At 57.0% G+C, this 12,278-nt stretch overlaps 1 protein-coding gene across 4 annotated transcripts in view; it reads left to right on the forward strand.

Annotated features, from left to right (window-relative positions):
• Positions 1-12,278, forward strand: part of LOC144931054 (lamin-B1-like) — a 33,665-nt gene that overhangs the window by 14,492 nt on the left and 6,895 nt on the right. For 2 of the 4 annotated variants that reach the window (XM_078854949.1, XM_078854951.1), the window contains exons 3-11: positions 960-1,116; positions 6,189-6,314; positions 6,876-7,046; positions 7,427-7,552; positions 8,123-8,343; positions 8,779-9,196; positions 10,649-10,756; positions 11,283-11,402; positions 12,060-12,164. In XM_078854949.1, the coding sequence (XP_078711075.1) occupies positions 960-1,116; positions 6,189-6,314; positions 6,876-7,046; positions 7,427-7,552; positions 8,123-8,343; positions 8,779-9,196; positions 10,649-10,756; positions 11,283-11,402; positions 12,060-12,164 (1,552 nt within the window). The remainder of the gene's footprint in view (positions 1-959; positions 1,117-6,188; positions 6,315-6,875; positions 7,047-7,426; positions 7,553-8,122; positions 8,344-8,778; positions 9,197-10,648; positions 10,757-11,282; positions 11,403-12,059; positions 12,165-12,278) is intronic. The other 2 variants (XM_078854952.1, XM_078854953.1) reach the window with 1 other exon arrangement.

Genomic DNA, 12,278 nt, shown 5'->3' on the forward strand with positions numbered 1-12,278 from the left:
CTGGGCTCCGCCTTCCTTCAAGAAACCCGTCCTGATGAGCTTGGTGAAGTTTGGTTAAACAATTTGCATGACTGATAGAGCATGGGCAAGGCCTTCATCCAACAGTTGATTGACAAAGGCCTGTAAATGATTGCTGTTATATTTTTCCAAGGGAGTTTCTATTTCCTGAGTTTTCCACGATCAATGCGCCTGACAATGAGCCCAAGCAAAATATAAATTCTACTTTACCATCGTCATCGGTCATGGTCATTCCACTGCTGGATGAAGGCCACCTCCGCCACCACCGCCATTCGGTGCTCGTTCCACACACTGAACGCTTGCTTCAAGCGTCGTCTTTTGTATGCCGTAAACTTCACAAATACTATCGTCTTGATTCCATGAACTTTGCGAACATCTCACATTCAGTTTTGAGTGTGTTACTCTCCTGCCTTCTGAATAACAAAGGAAACGCCGAATGTGTAACGTTCAATAGTTACTCGCTAGGAAACGTCACATCGTTACACATTAATCAGTGGTGGCAATGGTGGTGGCGGTCGTAGAGGCGGCGATGCAGGTGGTGATAAGCAGTGGTGCAATTTTTTCTGGCAACGGTGGTGACGGTAGCAGTGAGAGTGATGGTATTGTTGGTGCAGTGGTGGATGGTAGTTGTCGCTGGTATTGATGGCAGTGTGGTGATGAATGCGGCATCGTTGTTATTGTTTGTGTAGTGATGGTGGCGATGGTTGTGGTGCTAGAATTGATAATAGGGGTGATGGCGGTGGCAGTAGTTTGATAGTGCCGGTGACATCGGCAGTAGTTTTTGCCGGCGACGGTGTTGATGTGTTGATGACGGTGTCCGGTTAATGGCGGTGCGGGGCGGTATTGTGGTTGGCATCGCGGGTGATGCTTGCCGTAGTCGTGACGGCGCCGTTGGTGACCCCGCCGCGTGTCCCCCCACGTGTCTCCCGTGTCCACCCCAGGATGGCGCAGAAGGAACGGGACCTGGCCGCAGCTCTAGGGCGCAACAAAGACCTGGAGGCGCAGCTGGGCAGCAAAAGTCACGCGCTGGGCACTGCGCTGGCACAGCAGCGCATCCTGGAGGACGAGCTGCGCTCGCTCAAGGCCAGCCTGTCCTCGGTGAGCTAAGGGGCGGGCGGTGCGGGCGGTGCGGGCGGTGCGGGCGGTGCGGGCGGTGTGAGTGTGTTGGTGGTAAGTGGTAGCACTGGCGGTGTGTGCGAGGTAAACCGTCGATCTGGTGGGGTGAGTGGTGAGCGGTGGACACGCCATGCTGTGGTGGCCGCCCCTAGACCAGGTGAGAACGGTGGCTGACGTTGCGCAAAAAACCTCGAGCGATGTTTCACGTTGATTAATGCGAACTTCAAACGACCAATCGGGGGGAACATTCCACTCTGGGTGTTTTACGCGGATGTCCATTGACCTTTAGAAGCGAGGGAGAGCACAGCGAGACGGGCCTGTCTCAGCCAAGGGAGACCTGCGGTCGGTGACGAGGAGGAGATGGGGGGGTTGTTCTCATCGCTTGCTAAAGTAATCGCCTACGGAAACAAACAAAAAATCTGAGCCACAGAAAATACAATTGCTTCGACAAGTTCCTTTTACAGCCCGTCGTGAACCCGCGGCCTTCTTCAAGACCTCCCCCACGCGCGCCGGCGATGGGTCAGGCTGGCCTTGGTGAAGCTGGGCTGTCCAGGGTCCACCACCGATATCAGCCGTGGTCCGGGAATAAAACTCCCATTGCCGAGTTCAGAGTGCGGTGCGCTAACCACTGCACCACCGCGCCACCCCAAACACGGCAAGAAAATAATTGAAGTGAAATAAGTTGGTATTTTTAAGTGGTGAAGTCTCTTCTCCAAATGTCTCCTTTGCAAAAAGAGACTAATGACGAGACGTTTCAAGAACGCCCCATCGCTTGGAGGCATCTCTGGCGAGCGCTTGTTGCAGCGGTGGACTTTCACCGGGCCATGTGGGGTGCGAAGTGGCTTCCCATTCGAGCGAGCGTTTACAGCCGCCAGCCCCTGCTGCTGTAAAATTCCACATTCCTGTGCTCGCGGCCGGCCACGTGAAGGCAACGACTACCATCTATCGCACCTTTTGTACGTACGTACTAGTGTACGTGCTTGTGTTGAACTTCTTTCGCGCCATATGTAGTCAACCACGCTAAGCGGAGGTGCGTGGGAAGAACGACGAACTAAACGCAAAAAATTAAAAGACAACAAAACACACAAAAAATACCTAGAGGATGGCAGAGCTTTGTGGGGTGGGGGGGGGGGAGAATTTGGCAGCGGCTCCTCACCGAGTGGCTGCTGCTACCGCGTTCCCTGCTTGCCCGTGGTTCCTCCCCGCACCTCGGAAAGTCGTCCTCTCTGTGTGCGTCTCTCTCTCTCTCGGAGAGCGAGCGAATACGGTGTGGTGTGTGTCACTAGTATGTAATTATTCTCGTCGCGATCACTTTGCTGCTGTTGCTGCAGCTCAGAAATGCGAATGACCTCATGAAAAGATAACGACCGTGAAGTGGAGCGGTTACATTATTTTTTTTCGGCCGGTTGGGGCACATGTTTTTGGCAAAGGTCACGGTACAGTTGGAAACGTGATCTCATCACCCGAGCAGATTAAACCGCAGAGTGCCCATCGGTGTAAACGTTGGGTTTGTGCGACCGTTTGCTGCTGCTGCTACCACAGCTGCCACTGCTGCTGCCGCTGCTGCCATTGTAGCGGGAACTCGAACATCCTTGGTTTCACTTCAATTAAAGCCCGTCCCATAAATACTTTGCGGTTTCAATAAGGAAACCAGCGGTTGACTCGTGGTGACGGTTTCTAATTGGAGTAGGCAGCCAGAACAGACGCGATTTTAAACGTTTGAAACGTCTCGGGCAATTCGACAAATTTATGGAACTACTTTTTCATCCAATAAACTTTCTTGTACGCTGTTAACATCTTAGAACTTTATCATCTATATTCATGTTTGTTTAATATCATCTTTCTGCTATTAGCGTCCTAAAATGATCTTCGTTACAAAATTAACTTTTTCAATATCGTATTCTGCACATTACATGCGTATTTATATTTAGTATCAATAGTCATGATTCAAATAACCACTTGAACAACCTCTTTAACATCCACACACAGCAATTCTTTAAATCCCAATAACCTGTGAATCACATTCACCGTAGCCTTCAACCTTTTGAAAGTTTCGGTCCAATTCTTGAAAGCGCCGTCCTTCAAACCTCGCCCCACTATTCCGCACGATCACCGCATCGCCTCCCACAATTTCATTGAAGCTCGGGCATTTCCATCCGGCCATGCGGGGAGTCATTTTACGTCGCATTTTTGCAGCATTACTTTTTTCTTTACGAGCGATTGAACCAAAAATAAATCACGAGAGTAGATGCCACTGAGAGTGGGCAGGCGTCAGAGCGGGGGCGGGGGGCGGCAGTAGTTATGAGAGCAGAGGGGATGAATGAAAGGCCCCTTTGTGTCGACAACGGTGCTTGTAAAAGGAGTGAATTTGACGTCGCTGCTCACTGCAGAGCTGCCAGGGTTGTGCCTCACCAGGGCTGGGCCTCACCGGGGCTGGGCCTCACCAGGGCTGGGCCTCACCAGGGCTGGGCCTCACCAGGGCTGGGCCTCACCAGGGCTGGGCCTCACCAGGGTTGGGCCTCACCAGGGCTGGGCCTCACCAGGGTTGGGCCTCACCGGGGCTGGGCCTCACTGGGGCTGGGCCTCACCAGGGTTGGGCCTCACCAGGGTTGGGTCTCACCAGGGCTGGGCCTCACCAGGGTTGGGCCTCACCAGGGTTGGGCCTCACCAGGGCTGGGCCTCACCAGGGTTGGGCCTCACCAGGGTTGGGCCTCACCGGGGCTGGGCCTCACTGGGGCTGGGCCTCACCAGGGTTGGGCCTCACCAGGGTTGGGTCTCACCAGGGCTGGGTCTCACCAGGGCTGGGCCTCACCAGGGCTGGGCCTCACCGGGGCTGAGCCTCACCAGGGCTGGGCCTCACCACGACTGGGCCTCACCAGGGCTGGGCCTCACCAGGGCTGGGCCTCACCAGGGCTGGGCCTCACCAGGGTTGGGCCTCACCAGGGCTGGGCCTCACCAGGGTTGGGCCTCACCGGGGCTGGGCCTCACCGGGGCTGGGCCTCACCAGGGTTGGGCCTCACCAGGGTTGGGTCTCACCAGGGCTGGGCCTCACCAGGGTTGGGCCTCACCAGGGTTGGGCCTCACCAGGGCTGGGCCTCACCAGGGTTGGGCCTCACCAGGGTTGGGCCTCACCAGGGCTGGGCCTCACCAGGGTTGGGCCTCACCGGGGCTGGGCCTCACCAGGGTTGGGCCTCACCAGGGTTGGGTCTCACCAGGGCTGGGTCTCACCAGGGCTGGGTCTCACCAGGGCTGGGCCTCACCAGGGCTGGGCCTCACCGGGGCTGAGCCTCACCAGGGCTGGGCCTCACCAGGACTGGGCCTCACCAGGGCTGGGCTTCACCAGGGTTGGGCCTCACCAGGGTTGGGCCTCACCGGGGCTGGGCCTCACTGGGGCTGGGCCTCACCAGGGTTGGGCCTCACCAGGGTTGGGTCTCACCAGGGCTGGGCCTCACCAGGGTTGGGCCTCACCGGGGCTGGGCCTCACCGGGGTTGGGCCTCACCGGGGTTGGGCCTCACCGGGGCTGGGCCTCACCAGGGTTATCAGACGTCTGTTCGAGTGTGGAATAACGGCCCGACCTCTGCAAAGGCGAAACCTAAAGCGCAACGTTTTGCCCAAGTGGAGCCCAGAAAAGACCGCACCATTAAAAGAATGTTATTCTTCTGAATCACGTAAAAAAAGGAAAGACATGTTTAATCTTGCCTGTGACTCACGTTGGGGGGGTTCCAGGGAGCTGTGTGGGGGATAGTGGGAGGCCTGGGTGGGAGGGTGGGATGGCTGGCTGGGCAGGTTTGAGCAAAGGCCGGATGAGAGCGGGAGCTTGCAGTCTCGGCACGCCCTGAGAATCTGCGCGCGAGCCGCAGGGCGGTGGCTGCCGACGCTTTACCCCCTCGCCGCGCGGCACCGCACGCTGCAGCCGGATCGTCGCCCACGGCAAAGTCTCTCTGAGCGAGTGCGAGCCCATGGAGACAAACGATGCGAGATTCAGACCTGGCGTAGAAATGATAACGGACGCTGAAATGCGCGGCGATGAACTCAAACCCGCATAAAACTCCAACACGGGAAACGATTCAACAACAACTATGCATAAAATGTACGCAAAAGAAAAATAAAGTGGTCAAATCGGAAGATACGATCTCATGCGGTAGGAAACTTGTCTCTGCCCGTAGGCGGCTAGCGATGGGGGGGGGATGTGAATGGGGTCGTTGCCGAGGGTGCATCGGATCCGATATCGCTCCTCGGCACTGGCGTTCACCGCTGGCACGACTCGAACCGAGGTCACCGGGGTTCTTAGCACAGTGCACTAACCGCTGCACCACTGCTCCACTCTCGGCTGATTTTCATAAAATGCGTTTATCCAAACAAACTGATCACTATAATAATCGAGACATGCAGTTTCAGTTTTTTTTTCATTTATTAGGTATAGCCGTGTGAGCCATTCGGCTCTTGAATCGGGGTGCAACCGCAACAAACAAAAACGTGAACAAGAAAACATCTTAAAGTGATGACGCGCAAACAGAAACATCCAGTTAAAAAACAGCAAAGTCTTCAGGACTCATTAAAACGGGTTAAATTATTTACCAACACACACGTGTTTATAATATGGAGCTTGTGATGATTTTTAAGTTTATCAATGTAATTGTCAGTTGGAAGCAGTGGCGTGCGTGCGCGTGCGTGCAGTTTGCGTCGGGAGAGAAACCTGCTGTGTGTGTACACGCATGGTCGGGAGAGGTGACGCAGCGTTTGGCGCACTGCGCTACAAACCACGGGACCCAAGTTCACTTCCTAGCACACAATCAACCACAGTAGTCATGGGCCTCCCCTAGGTCGACTCGTCCTTAAATTGTTACCATTTCAAGGCAGCCTGGCATGGTGATGGCCACCCATCCCCTCGTGTGCCGTGCCGGCCTTCATAGGCGCCACTCGCGAACAGCACTTGCCCCAACAGTCTATTGAGGCTGTTGGTTAGCACGGTTGGCTACGTACGGTGCGAAATAAGTTATAGTACAAGGCTAACGCGCGTGTGTTTGTGTGCGCGCTGCGTGTGACCGTGCAGCTGGAGGGGAACCTGCTGAACCTGAAGAAGCAGCTGGAGGAGGAGACGCTGGCCCGAGTCACCGCCGAGAACGCCGCCCAGAGCCTCAAGGAAGAGCTCGAGTTCCGTCGGTCGATGTTCGAAAACGTGAGCTCCCCCTCCCATGCACCCCTCCCCCCCCCCATGCACCCCCCCCCTCCATGCACCCGCACCCCGCCCCCCCCTGTCTTGGTGGTGTATTGGTCAGCACACTGGAACCAGAGATGGGCGGTTCCATTCCATCTCCCTGCCCGGCAGTTGAAACAACGTTGCAGGTTTCTCAAATCCCCCCCCCCCCCCCCCCCCCCCGTACATCCCGGCGACGTCTGCCCATCCACCCGCGCGGCGTGAACGCGTTCACCACCCCGGCAATGTTCACCACAGCAACGTTCACCATCCCGCAGTGCGGGAAGCGTTTGCCGCCGCGGCGTTCACCGCCGTAACGTTCACCCCCGCGGCATCTATGATCGGCAGAGCTGCGTGCGGTGGGGCTAGAGTGAGGCTGCGCACACACCTTCCGACCCGCCCGGTCGACGCGGAAGAGGAGACCACTCGAGTGGCGGTGCTTTTTCTCCGGCGGCGGGGTGAGCAGCAGGCATTTGCAGGGCTGCACCTTTAAACTTCATTTTTAAATGTTACGACCCCCCCCCCATCCCGTGTCCGCCGCAGGAGGTGAAGGAGACGCGCAAGCGGCACGAGTCCCGGCTGGTGGAGATCGACGCCGGGCATCAGCAGGAGTACGAGAACAAGCTGGCGCAGGCCCTGCAGGACCTGCGGGCCGAGCACACGGACCAGGTGCAGCTCTACAAGCGGGAGCTCGAGAACAACTACAAGACCAAGGTGTGAGGCCGAGAGACGCAGAGCAAGAGTGTTTTGTATTGCTCCTTCTCGCTTCTGCTGCTGCTACTTCTTCGTGCGAGCGTATGGCCCAGTGTGTCGCGACTTAGAGGTCCGTGTCCACGTTTGAAACCCACTCGGCGGCCTCGCGTGAGGCCGAATCAACTTCTGCTGGTGCCTCTGTGGCCTGCTAGATGAAGGCCTTCATCTAGCAGTGGGTAGACCATGGCTGCTGATGAGGGTGTTCGAGTCGCTGTGATCTCCGCCCCCTGTGTCTCAGTGTTCTCGATCGTACAATGTGCGGGATTTGCGAAACGTGTGTGTGGTGGTGGTGCTGATGATGATGATGCTGATGATGCTGCTGGCCATGCACGCCCGATCAGATGGAGAACGCGAAGATGTCGCTGCAGCAGAACTCGACGATGTCGGGCGTGGTGCAGGAGGAGCTCACCGAGTCTCGCATGCGCATCGAGACGCTCAACAACCAGCTGGGCGCCCTGCAGCGCCAGGTGGGACCCCCCCCTCCCCCCCCCTCACTCCCCCGCTAGCCCCCCACTCGCACGCCGTGGTCGCCATCGGTGTGGTCATCATTGTAATCCTCACCGTCGTCGTTGATGTCGTCATGATCGTGATCATCGTCATCAATCGTCATCATCGTCGTGATAATCAGTAACATGGTCACAAATGTCATGTTCATCATCACCCCACCGTCATCAATCGTGTTCAGTGGCATTATGAACCATCACGCAAGCTCGGATCCTCCTCGCAGCAGCTTGTGGCTAACCATTGAACAGAGATAGTGACCACATCGCGTGCTTTGGGATGCGCTTCTGCGACCGTCTGGAACGCTCCACCTTCCGATCTGAGGAAGCCACTGGAAGCTTTTCACTTTTAAATGATCGAGATTGACAAACTCATTTCTTAAGAACTGCTCGTTGTGTTAGGTTTCTCATCCCTTCCCCGCACCTCCCGATTAGCATGGTTGGCTACGTACGGTGCGAACGTACATCGTCGTCACCGTCGTCACCGTCGTCATAACGGTCACGTGTTGTTGTTTCGTGGCGGCGCCCCGCACGCAGGTGGCAGGGGCGGAGGCGCAGATCCGCGACCTGGAGGAGACGCTGCGGCGCGAGCGCGACTCGCACTGGCGCCAGCTCGCCGACAAGGACCGCGAGCTCACCGAGATCCGGCAGGCGATGACGGCGCAGATCAACGAGTACGAGCATCTGCTCGAGGTGAAGCTGGCGCTCGACATGGAGATCTCCGCCTACCGCAAGCTGCTCGAGGGCGAGGAGGAGAGGTGCGTGGTTGTCGCCCACCGGCATTGCCATCGGGATCGTCGTCATCTTGGCCATCATCATTGTCATCATCGTGGCCGTCCTCGGCATCATCACTGTCATCGGCATCATCGTTCCCAATGACTGTCAGTATGCTTGAACGAACACGCGTGTGCCTACACCCACACATAAGCGCTGATTTGTAATTGCGCACGGATGTGTACATATCCATTTATTGCTCGGAAAAGTTGGCTTGGGCAGTGCACGTCGCGTCGCTAGTGGGGACGATCGCTCGTGGTCAAAACTAATGATGGAGTAGCGGTCAAACGAGGAAACCGCCAGGGACTGCGTCGTCCTGGTGAACCGTTCACCCGGTGGCGGATAGCTCACGGCAGCTGACGACGATGACGGATGCCGACGGACGCTCACGTCACCCCCCTCCCCCCGCCCGCCCGCAGGCTGCACCTCTCCCCGAGCCCCTCGTCCCGCGTGACGGTCACTCGCTCCTCCGAGACCGTGCGCACCTCGGGCGGCAGCGGCGCCGTCTCTGGCTCCTCGTCCGGCGCCGGCTCTGCGGCCGCTGGCAGCGGCGGCGTCGCCGGCGGTGGAGTCGCGTCGTCGCGCTCGTCGGTCGCGTCCTCCCGCGTGGCCGTGGTTCGCGGCGGTGCCGCCGCTGCGGCCGCCTCGGGCTCCATCTCGGGCGGCCTGTCGCTGTCGTCTTCGGCGGTGGCCAAGCGCAAGCGCCTGGACGTGCAGGAGTCGGAGGCGACGAGCAGCGTGAGCGTGACGCAGCGCGCCTCCGCGTCGGGAGTCATCGCCGTGGAAGAGATCGACGCCGGCGGCAGATTCGTGAAGCTCATCAACGACTCGCAGCAGGCAAGGAGGCAGAGCCGCGCCGCGCACGACGGCGATCCCCAATCCCTGCGATGCGTTTTCCGGGTCGTGCCACTCTTTTTTCCCGCCACGGTGCCCGACGTTTGGTCGCGCGTGCCAACACGTTTTGCTCCCGGCACATTGTGCAGGACGGCATGCGGCATGACCCGAAAACGCATCGGGAGAGCCGGACAGCAGAGCAATGGTTTTTTCTACCGTGGCACTTGAATATGATGTAGATTCATGCAGCTTTTCATTGAGTCTGCATCTCAAGACGCTGTGCAAAAACAATGGGCGAAATGTGTTCTATAGAGAGAAAGGAAAGTCGGTCATAGGCAGAGGAAATGAGGCCCTTGGGCTGGGACTTAGGCATGGAGTCGACAGCACAGATGGCTGGGGGAAAGCAGAGGAGTATGATCCCTCCCTTCCCTCTTATTTAAGACCGAAACAAGAGGATGTATACATAACTGGCTGTCGCCTGATGATGCTGGTTGTAATTCCCGTCAAAATGCTGTACTCCAAGTGTCGATGTAGGTTTACTCTCCAACACACTGGTGTGCTGGACTAGTAATGAATTGGCATGTTTTGTTTACGTGACGAACTTTACTAATAGGCTGTGTCGGGTGGTGGTGGGCTTAACGACACGTTTATATTTACGCGATCTCAACCAAAAAAAACGATATCGTGGATAATTTTGGTCGAGAAAGCCTACTTCGTGTTCAACTAAGACTGAGCAACCCTCCCACTGGTCGAAGAAAGCCTCGGGTTTCGACAGAAGGGATTGTATTTCATTTTTATGGGCAGGCGCCACGGCACATGTAAGGAATTCCTTCCAGTATCTTTTCGCCAAATCTGAACGGAAGAAATTGACCACGCGCGGGATTTTTTTTCTTTCAGAGGAACACTTTTACGGGTCCCTGGAATTTTCAGTATTTCTCTGTCCCATGGAGCCCCGGTGAATGTTGCCCCAGACAGCTCGGCCAAGTGGGGGCAAAACATAATTCAGCGATCTGAATGAAAACAACAATAACTCCTTTAAACCGCGGCCTATTCTTCGAGCAGGTCGAGTCTGAGGTCAAACGAGCGTTTGCGCGCTGCTTGCCTCCTGGTTGGCGGGGCCTCTGCTCGCGCCGGGCATTCCACATTCCTCCGTAGCAGGCACCGGTCTGGGAGTTGCGTGCAGGACAACCACGGAATGCTTCCCATAAAAGTCGCACCCCATCTTGATGACCCCAAAAGGTCGTAGGCCTCTAACTTGGATTTGAACTCCGTTTGTGACTCTAGCCCCAGTGACTTCAAGGCAGCAGCTTTTTAATTGTTTTGTTCGTGTGTGCGTGTGTCTGTGCCATTTGTGTTTTCTCGTCTGCGTGCGTCTTTGTGTTGCCCCGTGCCCGCACGCGTGCGTGTCGCGTGTTCCCGTGTACGTGTTCCCACTCGCGTTCCTGTGGGGAGCAGGACCAGGCGGTGGGCGGGTGGACTGTGAAGCGCTCGATCCATGGCCGCGCCGACATCGTCTACAAATTCACGGGCCGCACAATCGTCAAGGCCGGTGACGGCATCACGGTGAGCCGCCCACGTGACTATCCACCCCCCCATGCCCCCCCCCCTCTCCCATGTTCCTTGCATCCTCAATCAGCCCAAGCTGGGGGCACAAATCTCTCACTGCCTTGCTGCACAAGTCTCAAGACTCTTTCACAAGGAACACTTGACTAGTCATAATAATCATATTTATTTTAAACAAATTTCCCAAATTGCTCTCCAATCCAAAATACAAAAATAACGACCATCATTGGAGCGGGGGGGGGGAGGTGGGAAGAAGAGTTAGTTGAGCAAGGTTGGAGTTAGTTGAGCAAATTTGGAGTTAGTTGAGCAAGTTTGGTATCTTCCGCATCTCTGTCATCCACCAACCTATGTCAGCAGAGATCTGGATCACAACGCGGGTGACGATTCTCGTGTCACCCGCGTGAGTCTGGAGAGGTCACGTGGCTCGTTTCCCTCGGTTCTCCTCTCCTGCATAATCATCATCATCTCTTCTCCACCCACTCCCCCACCTCTCCTTCCTCCCTCTCCTCCACTCTGCCACCGGCAGATCTGGGCGGGTGGCGCAGGAGTACAGCACAACCCCCCGCGGGATCTGCTGATGAAGCAGCACACGACCTGGGGCTCGGGCGACGAGGTCAGGGTCGTCGTCCTCAACGCCAACGGAGAGGTAATGGCGGGGAGCAGCACGCGCCACTAGCGGGCCTCACCTCGTCCCGGCGGTGACACGGGGACACGGGGACACGGAGACACGGGGACACGGGGACACGGGGACACGGGGACACGGGGACACGGGGACACGGAGACACGGGGACACGGGGACCATTTGGTCATTAGGGGTTGTTTTTTTTTTATAAATGTAAATCGGTATAAATAATGCCAGTGTCAACGTGCTCATTTGAGCTGCCCTGAGCCAGCGGTGGAAATTTCACGTTCCCCCCAGTGGAAGTGGTTTATTCACAGGACGACCGCTTCAGAAAAATCGACTGGAGGAGCCCGAGGCACAACCGTCACAAACACACGGCCATCACAGACACCGACGGCTTGCGGAGACGCATGCCGGGGATTATTGTCGAAGCTACTGTTTTTTTTATCTGAGCACTGTGTGTACGTGTGCGTTTGTGTGTTTGTATGTGTATGCATGCACATGTGCATTCGTGTTTGTGTGTGTTGCGTGCGTGCGTGTGCGTGCGTGCGTGTGCCCGTGCGTGTGCGTGCGTGCGTGCGTGTGCCCGTGCGTGTGCGTGCGTGTGTGCGTGCGTGCGTGTGCCCGTGCGTGTGCCCGTGCGTGTGCCCGTGCGTGTGCCCGTGCGTGTGCCCCGAGCAGGAGGTCGCGATGCGTCAGATTCTGCGCCGGCAGGGCGCAGCTGGGGAAGACGACGACGAAGATGAAGATGTGGTAGAGGCCAACGAGGTGCTCTTCCACCAGCAGGTATCGCGCAGGAAGTGAACCGCGCGCTCTGCCCTCCCCCCCCACCGCCGTCTCTCTTCTCCTCCATCATGGCATCGGTCCTCACTCCGACACAAGCGGGGGGCGGGGGGGCAG

The sequence above is a fragment of the Lampetra fluviatilis genome, chromosome 3, assembly GCF_964198595.1.
Source record: "Lampetra fluviatilis chromosome 3, kcLamFluv1.1, whole genome shotgun sequence".
NCBI classification, from domain to species: domain Eukaryota; kingdom Metazoa; phylum Chordata; class Hyperoartia; order Petromyzontiformes; family Petromyzontidae; genus Lampetra; species Lampetra fluviatilis.